Consider the following 11264-nt stretch of genomic DNA (forward strand, 5'->3'; position numbering starts at 1 on the left):
CCCAGACGCACACTCATCATTCAGTTCAGAGATTTAGAGTTTGTGAGGAGTCAAGAGATTTGCGTGTTTGTCTTTGTGTGTATACGGGGAAGGGAGACCTTGAGCCATGGCCTTGTTTTTAAAAAAAACAAAAAAAACCCAATATATGAAATTTAAGGTTTAAGACAATGGGGACAATGATAAGAACATACTGATGCATACTCATGCTGATTTAATGTCCGAGTGATCTGCTTTCTACAATAATAAACCCACATGTACATTAAATTATGATACAACTAAACACTAACAAATCATGACAGCAGGACCTTCTTTGGACCTACAGTCAAGCCTTTTGTTGTAGCATGGCGCCCTCTGTAGAAGCAACATGGCAAATACTTCTGTATCCATAATGCTGTATATATACGCCACAAAGCAGTATACAGTGACATAGGTTTCGAGGTGCATTACAATATTGGGTCAAATAAATGATCAGCTGGCAATGTGGCAAATAATTTATAGGCATAGATCAGTTTTTTTGAAGTGTTGGTGCATGAGGTATTGACCTATAGGGTATGATACACTTCAGCACGCTGACTCCCAGTGTAGCCTATGATGGTGAACGGGCACAGAATTTAAAACACATTTTTTAGCAACGTCTAAGAAGATCCAGCTGAAAAAACAAACCACATTCCATATGCTACATTTAGAACATTTTAAGCATTTTAAATTGCTATAAGGCAGCCATGCCCCGAGGCACTACGTTTTCATCAAAAACTAAGAAATGTTCATCTCTGGAGGATTTATTAGGTAAACCGTTTTATCCCTTTCATACCTGAATTATGACAACCTCAGCCTTTCAAGTGTTTTTATTAGTCTAAAATCATTTATATTCTTCCGCCCTGCAAATGCATTTCCATCACAAGGAAAATTAATCTTCCCGCCTAAAGGTCACAAAATTAAACACGTCCTAATTGGGATCAAATACATCACAAGAAGCAGGTCAGTGAAGACCAGACTCACTGTCAGACTGTTTGCGTTTGAGAATAAGTTTCCCCGTCTGGAAAAAAACAAAAAACAAATAAATTATTATAAAAATAAATATTTGTTGTAATAATTTTGTGTTTAAAATGACACAAATGAGTACTCACATCCTCACATGACATGTTGTATTCTGTTAGGACTGTTCGACAGCGATCGGCGATACTGAAGAGGCACGAGTCAAAGAAGTCAACCAATAATGCAAAAGCATGAACAAAAGAACTAAATGACTGAACACTTAAACTCTTAAAATCTGTCGTGATTAGCACTCTTGCCTTTGCAGCAAGAGGAACAATATGGCCCACGGCCCGCCAGTTTGACACCACTGCTCTAAATTGACCATAGCTGTGAATGTGAGAGTGGATGGTTGTTTGTCTCTATCACCTGGGATTGGACCAGAACCCCACACGACCCTCCTGTGGAGGATAAAGCAGCAGGAGATGGATGTATAGTTCAAATCTGATGTTATGTGGTGCAGGTGGCTAGCACTGTTGCTCCACAGCTGGTTTGTGTCTGGGTGCGGGTCTTTCTGTGTGGAGTTCACATGTTCTCCCCGTGTGCGTGGGGGTTTTCTCCGGGTCGCCAGTATTGCATGTCCAAAAACATGCAAAGGTTATGTTTGTTTGTCTCTATATGTTGGCCCTGCAATGGACTGGCGACCTTGTCTAGGGTGTACCCTGCCTTTCACCCTATGACTACTGGGACTGGCCAGTAGACATAGGGTAGACCCTCATGTGGAGGATAGACCGGTAGTCAATGGATGGATGTTATGGCAGCATGCATAGTGCATTTACATCTACATTTAAGCATTTAGCAGACGCTTTTATCCAAAGTGACTTACAAGAGAGGAATAAACTACAGAGGAGAAATCTTGGAAAGAACTCCACTCGATAGGAACAGTGGACTGTTGGAGGGTGAGAGTGCCGAGGTGGATGCATGTGCAGAAGGAGATGGGGTCTGCTGTGATGCAAGAAGAACAAAGTTGGTCACTGTCGAAACATTCAACAACATAAAGTATCATCTAAAATAGACAAAAGGATACATCGATGGTGCCACAACCCGTCTGTGTATCCCGGCAAAGAAGAGAGCTATGAAAGTGATGCAGACGATCGTGAAGAAGGGATGATTCCACAGTGATAAATAGAACGAGACCTGAGGAGCAAAGTCACATCAAACACTGAGTACAAATACTTCCTCTTTTGAACAAGCATGAGAATGAGGGAGAACTTTGAACTGTGATCAAGGGCTTTGAGCTATGTTTAAGAGCTTTGCATTGTGATGAAGATGGATGATGAGAAGAGGATGAGACTTTGATAAAGAACTGTGGAAGGCAGCCTAACACCTCCCAGAGAAATGTTGTTATTTAACAGTAGCTAATCAATTTCATAAAGTAAAAGTATCAGACAAAATGAAAATAATAGATTAAATCAAAGGTGAATTATATTAAGTTGTAAAAACTTTTTTTTAAAGGCTTCCTTCACATTCTTTTCACAGAGAAATCGGAAGTCTCACAACTTGCTGTAATTCCCACAACATTTCGTAAAACACAACATCAATTCCTCTCTGGTATGTAATTGTTTTCAACAGCAAAATGTATTTTATGTCAGTGAAAACATACCTTCTGTGTGTTGGGGTCATTTAACCAGCTCCAAGCTCCAGCGGCCAACAAAACAGACACCACTAACAGAATCACTGAAAGAAAACAGGACTTAACTAGAACTAGAACTTTTTTCTCCCTGCAGTTATAGCTGAACCTACTTTGCATTCATTGAATTTTCAATCAGTGGCTACTAGTGAATGATATTGAAATCAAGTCACACAAATACATATTCTACAGATATTTTGACAATGCGTGTCGTAAATGCACCATGTTCTCTGCCATGGTTTTGACAATCAGCAGCAACAATGGCTTACTTCTCCACCGGTTGGCTGCAGGTTGCAAACAGGAGATGGACTCGGTCAGTCTTCTTTCAAAGGCCATCAGATCTGAAACCAGGCACACTAAATGTGAGCTGCAGTTGGAAGTTGGAACTGTCCTGGTACCAACGTTTTTAAACGATTGAAATACAATAGTTTGTAAAGGACTACTACCTGTCCTTAAAGTGTCTACTGGCTTCACAATGGTGCAGCTAGTGTAATAAAAAAACTATTTGTATTTGCCAGTGGCAAACTCTGTTTATATTCTGCAGCTGAAGCTATGCATCATAAATACTAAACATTACTGTACCTAAAACGCATCACTACCCCACTGAGGGTCTGCAGTGGAGATGCGTTAGAGATAAAAGAAGATTAAAGAAGTGGAGAGGCCATTGTGGATACAATTCCCAGCAGGCTGTGCACTGAGAGGGGTAATGCTGCCCTTCACAGGAAAAAACATATCTCTAAGAAACTTCTCTCCCTCTCTCTCTCTCAATACCCACACTGAGTCTGTGGGTATTTAATATAAATACCATGTCACGGTGTACAGCAAGGTGGGGTGCACCCTGGACAGGTCGCCAGTTATTCACAAGGCCACATAGAGACAAGCAACCATTCACTCTCATTCTCACATCTACAGTCAATTCAGAGTGTCCAATTTGCCTAATCCCAAAATCTGCATGTTTTTGGATTCTAGGAGAAAACCAGAGAAAACCCACGCACACATGGGCAGAACATGCAAACTCCATGCAGAAAGGCCCTTGTTCTGACCAGGTCGTGAACCTGGGTTTTCTTGCTACACATTCCCACATTCTGCAGTGTTTTGAACAGAGATTGCAGTAACCATGCATTTCAAGTGACTGCTGCACATTTTTCCACATATATCACCTTTAAAATAAGTCAGACATTTTCTTAACAGTTGACTTTTTTCTTTTTTTAAGTGCTATCAATGCTAATTACCTTCGGCCTGTTCCACGGATTTCATGTCTGCTATTTCCGGCAACCTGGCTGTACTCCACTGAAAGACAAGATGGTCACACAATATACTGAGGCCTGTGGAAAGAGATAAAGATAAGGAGATAAAGAGATAAGAGGAAAAAGGCAGTAAATGCAACACTGTGGATTCAAAGTGCAGAGAAACATCAAATACCAAACGTGTAAATGAAACAATGTTTGTTACTGAAGGGCTACTTCCAATTGACCCTCAAAAGAAGATGAAAAAGAATGGAGACGGAGCAGAAGCCTGCTACATGCTATTCTTGAGAACATACTTTCGGCCACTGCCATGGATGCCATGGTAACCAGCGTACAGATGAAAGGAAGCCTGCTACATGGCTAGTGTGAACACAAAAAGTGAAATTATGTTTCTGACACCCTAAAATTCTGCCAGATCACAATTTTTTGCAGGTTCTGATGTGCACACAATGTCATGCATGTAAAGTGCACTCAAAGAGTAAATGAAGAAAGAGATGGGGGGCAAAGAATAATCAGAGTAGATACAATGGGTCCTTTGTATGCTGTTTAAATAGCAAAGACGTATTTTAATTAAATGTAAATCACTGCCTGTGTTTCTCATTTTTTAATTAACTTTGTTGATTAAACTGTATGGAAATTTGACCCCATGTGGAATTGTTCCTTGTCTCGGTCCAGATGGACATGCCTTTGGAGAAACCCAGTACGTTTGGAGTTTGTTTTATTGTAGATTCTCTCCTGGCTGGAACTGAAAAAGTAGCCCAGTTAACTCATGATCTGGGTCCTGAAAGTTCATAGGCTTAGAAGGAGCAATGACACTTGCAGTAAATTAAACCATTTGTGGTATACTAAGTGCTTTGTTTCCTTCCGGATAAACCCACAAAGAGGGGAGTTTCAATATTAGTATCAGAGACATTTTATAAACGTGGACACAATTTGACACTGTGGTGTTAATATCTGCAGAAAAGGAGTTAGACATTACATTACATGTCACTTAGCAGACGCTTTTATCCAAAGCGACTTACAATGGAATTGAGTACAATCAGCGAGGGGTGGAATCGAACTTGCGACCACTGCGACCATGAAGTCTTTTAGCACATAGGGTACCGGTCTTAACCACTGAGCCACTCCACCCCAAGGGCATTCATGCTGACATGACCCGAAGAGAATATTCTGCACAAAAACTTGGTATGCCAAAGATTTCTGCTCGATGGACGCCACAGCTTTTGACCCCGGATCGAAAGCACGCCAGACAGGTCGTGTCGCAGGAGAACTTGGCATGTTTTCAAACACATCCAGCTGGTTTTCTTGAACGTTCCTGGTGAGTGTTAGGTCCACCACTTTGAACCAGAGACAAAAAGAATTAAGAATTTAGTTTTATTAATCCTCTTAGGGAAAGTATTCCTCTGCATTTGACCCATCCTAGAATTAGGAGCAGTGGGCTGCTACACTGAGTAGCGCGCAGGGAGCATTGGGGGTTGGGTACCTTGCTCAGGGGTACCCCAGCCTGGGCCGGGTGGGGATTTGAACCTGCGACCCTCCGGTTACAAGTCAAGCTCCCTTTCCACTTGGCCACAGGCTGTCACTTGGCCACAGGCCGTCAATAAATTCGATCAAAAACATGTGCCCCGTGTGAGGCTCGAACTCACGACCTTCAGATTATGAGACTGACGCGCTGCCTAACTGCGCCAACGAGGCCTTGCAAAATTGGCAGTGCATGCAGTTGAAATATCTGCTGTTGGAAGACTTTTTTTATCAGGATGACAACTTCAGATCCTTTGCTGCAACACCAAAGGAATTATGAGAAGATTATGTTAAAAACTAAACCACATTTGGTCAAATCCTCGGTTTTATCTAAGTGACATTAACTAACCACAACATCAAGACCAAAACAGAGCCCTCCTGCATGTACATCTACACTAGTGCTAGTGTGCTAGTGTAGTGAAGACCACAGATCAGAGACCAAGTCAATATCAAGATCACTGAGTATCAAGTCCTGATACTGGTCTGGGTCAATAACAGGACAAGTGCACCTAAAATCAGCCAAGCTCTATTTGTCAGATGAAGGGTAAAGGACTAGCTCAAAGCTAGGAGATTCAGTATTCAGTGGATTTTTGTGTTTTTTTTGTGTTTTATGGCAGTTGGCTCTACCTCTTTTAACCTTTACCTACTGCCTCCTCCTCCTTTGCCTGATGTTGTCCTTCTTCTAATACTTTCCTTCAGACTGAACACGTATACACAGGTATAATGCTGCCCTCCACAGTACTGAGTTCTTTATCCGCAAATCAAAGTTATTCAATAAGGCTCAGCACAGTCCAAAGTCTTCTTCTTCGAATAAGTTGTACAACTACTAAGAGGAGCAATGCTGCCCTCCACAGTTCAAAGCTCCCAATCACACCACAAAGTCAGTAATCACAATTTGAAGTTCTCTCAAAGTTCAAAGCTCCCAATGCAGTTCAAAGCCCGTCATTCTCTCGTTCTTCCACTCCATCCCCCCCGACAGCCGGACCCATACACTCATGAAGTTCCCATGGGGCTGCCAACACACACACACACCCAGTCACATCAGATCCAGCCGATTAATCATTTTCATCATCTGGCACCCAAGAATTTCCGTGAAGCTTGTCCTGCTTTTGAGAAAATTCTTAGAAATCATACATCAGAGCGTGCAGATTGACTGGGAATGGTGTGGATTTTGAACAACTGTGACAAAGACATTGATAAGGATTGATTATTTAGACAGCAGGAAAAACACAGATATTTTGGAAACCTTGAGGCCTAGATGTTTACAATCCAGAAAAAGGTAGAAAAGCAACATTACGAATGACACCTGATGTCTGACGAAAAATAAGTTAAGGTTTAGGTAAGTTAAGGCACAAACATACCCATTACGCAGCAGTATATAAATGTGAGTAGGATACAGATTGTGATGAGGGGCTGATCTGATCTTTGTAACCTGTAACTTCAAATAAGGCTTTGCCTCACAAAAGGATGTTACAACTTCACGCCCATATTCGTCATCAGTAATCTCCCCCCATTACACTAACAAACTAAATAACGTTTATCCTTTTATCCTCACCTTGGATAGGCAGTTTGATGGGGGTGCTGTGAGGGAGACAGTAGCTATCTCTGTCACATTGCGACAATCATCTCTTGCATTTCTCGTCCAAACATCCACAAAGTGAGCACTGCACACACTGGTGCTCTTAGTAAGTTACCTGCCGAGTTTAAAGCCTGTTTTACGTGAATGCTATTACAGGCAAAGTTAAAGTTGACGCCACTGTACAGGTTGTACACTGAGGGGTAATGCTGCCCTCCACAATTTGAAGTTCTTAATCACAGTTCAATATTCTCCATCTTTTAACACAGTAGATTCAGAAAAAATTAGTAAAGGTTAGTAATGCACTTCAGTTACAAAATAAAACATTTAGCGAATATAAAGGGTGTTTACTACGTATTTAATAAGCAACATGTACAGCCTCGCCATGGTGTGACGTGTGTGTGGTACCCGGAAATAAAAGGAGAGTGAGCGCTCTCGTATTCTCCCTCCACCAGACGGTGTCAGACAGAGAAACAAAATGGATCCAAACACAACAATTTTGCGGGTCAAGAGAAAACGGGGAACCGACCCCGCAGACGCTCTGCTGCTTGCGTGCAAGCGAATCCGACCGGAAACGTCCCAGACCTCCGGTGAGACGGTACCAGAGCCCAACGAGGCGGAGGTGGAAAAGTCTGTCTTCAAACTCGTGGCGACTGTAGCGACACAGGTGAGAGGCCCGCTGCTGAACGCCACAGTGGTAGTAGCTAAGAGGCTAATGCGAACGCTAACAAAGCGTAGATAGGCTTCAGATAAAATAGCAAATATTGGTTGATGTGACGGCATCAATCTGCGCTTTAGAATAATAATAAACAAAAATAACTGACTCGCATAGAGCTGCGTGTAAGTACATTGAATGGTTATTGACACCGGATGACAACGCTCCGTCTGTGCTAGTTGTTATTAGCATATCATTCATGGCTATTCAGTGCCGTTAGCTCACACTAGCATCTCATCAGCCCGTGCATTGGGTAGTTTTGTTTGTGTTGAGCGTAATTGTGACGTGTTTGCAGGCCTACAAAATGGTCTGACTTCATCCAGAATTGTTCCCAAGCTATCATATCATCAAAATGCCATTTAAAACCCCTTAGATTGGCTCCATCAGCATTTCATTGAATGTTTAGCTTATATTAAAATAGGGTTATGTCATACTGCATGGATGTTTTTGTTTTTGGAGCAGTTTAAAGAGACAACATATTTCAACTTAACAACGATATGGATGGTAATGGGGACTGTAAATCAATGGTTCTCAAAAATGTAACAGCCTTAGGACCCTCATTTGTCCCAAGCCCTGTCCCTATTTATTATTTTGACTTGCTTAAATCTTGACACTTAAATCCTGGCTGTGCCTCTGTTGACCCACTGCTGCTTCCGTTTTCCATAAAAAACTGAGTTGAAATTTGTTAAGAGGCAGTGGTGGTAAAAACCCTCCAACTCACCAACTATGGGGAGCAGAGGAGCTGTTGAATGTTGTCCTGTCCTGCAAACCATTCAGTATAACCAACCCTTAAAGGATGATGATTATTAGAGTGTCTTCATCATGTCGGTGTCAGGAATCATATCTATATGTAGGTTCTCATTATTGTCTCTTTCCCAGGATGCTCCTGTTCAGACGCAGGTCCGACAGGCTTTGGCTCGGCCTCGCGTGGCCCAGGCATTGCGCTCCTCTGCCGCCGCCACTAAACGGATAACCGGGCACCTACGGACCATGAAGTGGAGCACCCGCAGGGAGGAACGCTACAGGATACTGTCCAACCACCGCACAGGCCTGTTGGGTGCAGCAGAGCAGGAAAGCCCTCAGACTGATGCTCCTGAGGGAGCAGGGGATTCTGGGAAAGAGGAGGATGAGTGCTGGGGTAACATCCAGGTGGTTGATCTCTTACATGAAAATGAAGAGGAGCAGGACAAATCTTCTGGCAAGGTGAGTGGAGTGTTATTTGACATTTTTCTATCTCTTTTACACTGCAGCACATTGTTAAAAAAATCATCCGTTTTAATTTTTGCGTATGAATGGTCCAATCTAATTTTTCCTTTAAACCTGTTAGTTTTCATACTAGTTATTGTTGGTATATATTACTTTAAATATTGGGTTTTAGTACCCATTTCAAGTGTTAACGGCCTTTAATATCTTAATAATAATTTAATGAATTCTCTTACTTTTCCTTTTCTTTCTGCAGATGTCCTCAGATCCGGAGATGATCATGTGCAACAACACAAAGATGCTGCGCGAGCGTCTGAGCATATGTGAAGAGAGACGAGGGAGTGAACAGCAGGAGCAGGACAAGGACTTTGTCTATGATCTTTACTACCCGGAAACGGTCAATCCAGGCTGGATCCAGGACATCCTGTCTGTCAGGGCCTATGCTGACGAGGGAGAACTGGTGTGTGTGGATGGATGGACAGACAGATGAGTGAATGCTGGAAACGGAGTGAGTGAATGAAGACATGGGTGAAATGGGGAGTAGACGGTGGGTCGAAAGTTCACACCAGTCATGCCTGAACTGTTTGTAAATGATCTGTGTCCAGACCAGCGTTGAATCTCCACATTAAAAGTAATTTCTGTCTTTACTGCCTTAGCTGAAAAACTGGTCATCCAAGTATACTGGGCATTCACAAACTGGAGTGAATTGTTTGCCCACTGATAGAAAATATTATCGGGTTGTAACCATAGTAAAAAGTAAGGTTAGATTGACGACGAGATGAAGCTGTTATCAGCACATTTCATTCGACTCTATATCTGGTGTTCCAGACTAAAATGCAGCCCAACAGTTATTAAATGTAAATAGACCAGCAGTGTTTCCCAACTTTGCCATTCTAGTTGCCTCATAACATCAGGGTCACACAGACGAATGTAAATCCAAATGATCCAAACACAACTATATTTTCACCACCACTATATATTGCTAATTGTAAGCACCGACTGTAAATGAAACACTAAAAATTGATATTGAATATTTTTAGAATGTATTTGACAGAATATTCTGCAATTTACTTAAATATATACCAGGTTTTTTTTCAGACTTTTTGTTGGCTGTCTCAGGTACCTGACCTTGTGGTTCATGAAGAGGAGGTGTATGAAGATGAGGACGATGAAAACGAGGAAGGCAACTGGAGGAACGACTACCCCGATGAGGATAGTGACATGGGCAGTGACAGAGAGGAGCGCTATGGTGGTACGCTTTTACTCTTAAGTCATCACATAGCCAGTGAAATATTATTTTCATATTGTTCAAAGCAGATTTTTTTTTTTAAGCCTGTGCCTTCTCTAGTTTGATAATTGCTGCAGCCCCAGTATATTCCAACACTGTAGTCTCCTGTGGCTGACGGTTGCCTCATTCACGCAGGTTACTGGGAGGAGGAGCACTCGTACAGCCGGAGGAGTTGGGAGCACTACAAGAGTGAAGTGCTGCATGAACAGGACTGTCCTGGTGGAGACGAGGAGGAGGAGGAAGATGGGGACAAATATAATTCCGATTGATTTATCCCTTAACCCATTCCTGTATGTGGATCTTCCAGTGCCCTCTGCTCGTGTAACAACATACCCCTCAGACGTCTGTGTAGGTGAGAGATGGAGGGAAACCGCTGCTAGAATGGCACATGATTTTGAAACATGTCGGGAAATATCAACATATACCATTAGCAATGACCAATGTGTAGCAGATTTTTTTTTTTCTTTAAATCATTTTCATGTTTGTTATATTGCAGGCTGCAGGCATGCTCTTGGTGAAACGGAGTTATCCACTGAACAAAAGGCTCACTTAATAAAACCTACATCAGCTTAAGTGCATATTTCAAGAATATGTTTGTCTCTTTAGCTTGCTGTTTGACATTCTTAAAAACAGGAAACAAGTTTGTTGCTTTATTAATCACATACCAAACACCAAGTCCATTGTCCCCATGTGACAATTTTTGATTTTACATTACACATAGAAGTTGTTAGTCCACTGTTCCCTCCATCAGTAACATTATGTCGATTAAGAGTGTATTATCCTTCAGATGGATTTATCTGAATGACGCACAGTACCAGACAACTAAACTTGATTTTTCTTTATTGTCTTTGGTGCAGGAGAATTGGTGGACTTAAGGCAAAATAAATTTACATTAACTGCGAGCTAGAGCAGCAAACTAATTTTTAAGCTAGTGTGGACTTAAGCGGGTGCATATTTTACAATGTGAGCCTTTTGTCAACTGGCTAAAATGTGTTCTTGCTGGCCTGTCTGCTGCACATGGGACACACCTGATTTTGATTTAAAGACCACAA

General features: G+C 41.9%; 2 protein-coding genes and 1 non-coding gene across 7 annotated transcripts; 1 reads left to right on the forward strand and 2 right to left on the reverse strand.

Moving 5' to 3' along the window:
- Nucleotides 1–352: 352 nt before the first annotated feature.
- On the reverse strand, nucleotides 353–9216 carry cnep1r1 (CTD nuclear envelope phosphatase 1 regulatory subunit 1). 5 transcript variants are annotated; one of them, XM_044029949.1, is made up of 7 exons: nucleotides 9161–9216; nucleotides 3895–3952; nucleotides 2932–3003; nucleotides 2636–2709; nucleotides 2060–2169; nucleotides 1128–1182; nucleotides 353–1036 (listed from the first exon to the last, which is right to left on the reverse strand). In XM_044029949.1, exons 2-7 carry the CDS (start codon nucleotides 3917–3919, stop codon nucleotides 980–982), a joined length of 393 nt encoding a protein of 130 aa, XP_043885884.1. In that variant the 5' UTR covers nucleotides 3920–3952; nucleotides 9161–9216; the 3' UTR covers nucleotides 353–979. The 5 variants fall into 5 exon arrangements, with proteins under 5 accessions (XP_043885884.1, XP_043885881.1, XP_043885885.1 ...); XM_044029946.1 differs by lacking the exon at nucleotides 9161–9216 and adding an exon at nucleotides 8443–8604 and having other exon boundaries at nucleotides 3895–3987; XM_044029950.1 differs by lacking the exon at nucleotides 9161–9216 and adding an exon at nucleotides 8443–8498.
- trnam-cau lies at nucleotides 5531–5604 on the reverse strand. Its single transcript has one exon. It is a non-coding gene; the product is annotated as a tRNA-Met (tRNA).
- Nucleotides 7421–10616, forward strand: slc7a6os (solute carrier family 7 member 6 opposite strand). Its single transcript, XM_044029945.1, has 5 exons — nucleotides 7421–7673; nucleotides 8601–8924; nucleotides 9181–9384; nucleotides 10044–10176; nucleotides 10348–10616. The coding sequence occupies exons 1-5, from the start codon at nucleotides 7485–7487 to the stop codon at nucleotides 10479–10481; spliced, it is 984 nt and encodes a 327-aa protein (XP_043885880.1). The 5' UTR covers nucleotides 7421–7484; the 3' UTR covers nucleotides 10482–10616.
- Nucleotides 10617–11264: the final 648 nt, after the last annotated feature.

The sequence above is a fragment of the Solea senegalensis genome, linkage group LG7, assembly GCF_019176455.1.
Source record: "Solea senegalensis isolate Sse05_10M linkage group LG7, IFAPA_SoseM_1, whole genome shotgun sequence".
NCBI lineage: Eukaryota > Metazoa > Chordata > Actinopteri > Pleuronectiformes > Soleidae > Solea > Solea senegalensis.

What these genes read in the sequence shown, in the direction of transcription:
- cnep1r1 (XM_044029946.1), bottom strand. Translation starts at nt 8,494, where the DNA reads ATGGTTTGCAGGACAGGACAACATTCAACAGCTCCTCTGCTCCCCATA. An exon ending in ATGACCCCAACACACAGAAG is followed by an intron (nt 2,170 to 2,635) that starts GTATGTTTTCAC and finishes TTTGCTCCTCAG; the next exon opens with GTCTCGTTCTATTTATCACT. An exon ending in CGGGTTGTGGCACCATCGAT is followed by an intron (nt 1,183 to 2,059) that starts GTATCCTTTTGT and finishes GTGCCTCTTCAG; the next exon opens with TATCGCCGATCGCTGTCGAA.
- slc7a6os (XM_044029945.1), top strand. Translation starts at nt 7,485, where the DNA reads ATGGATCCAAACACAACAATTTTGCGGGTCAAGAGAAAACGGGGAACC. An exon ending in AGGACAAATCTTCTGGCAAG is followed by an intron (nt 8,925 to 9,180) that starts GTGAGTGGAGTG and finishes TTCTTTCTGCAG; the next exon opens with ATGTCCTCAGATCCGGAGAT. An exon ending in CAGAGAGGAGCGCTATGGTG is followed by an intron (nt 10,177 to 10,347) that starts GTACGCTTTTAC and finishes TCATTCACGCAG; the next exon opens with GTTACTGGGAGGAGGAGCAC.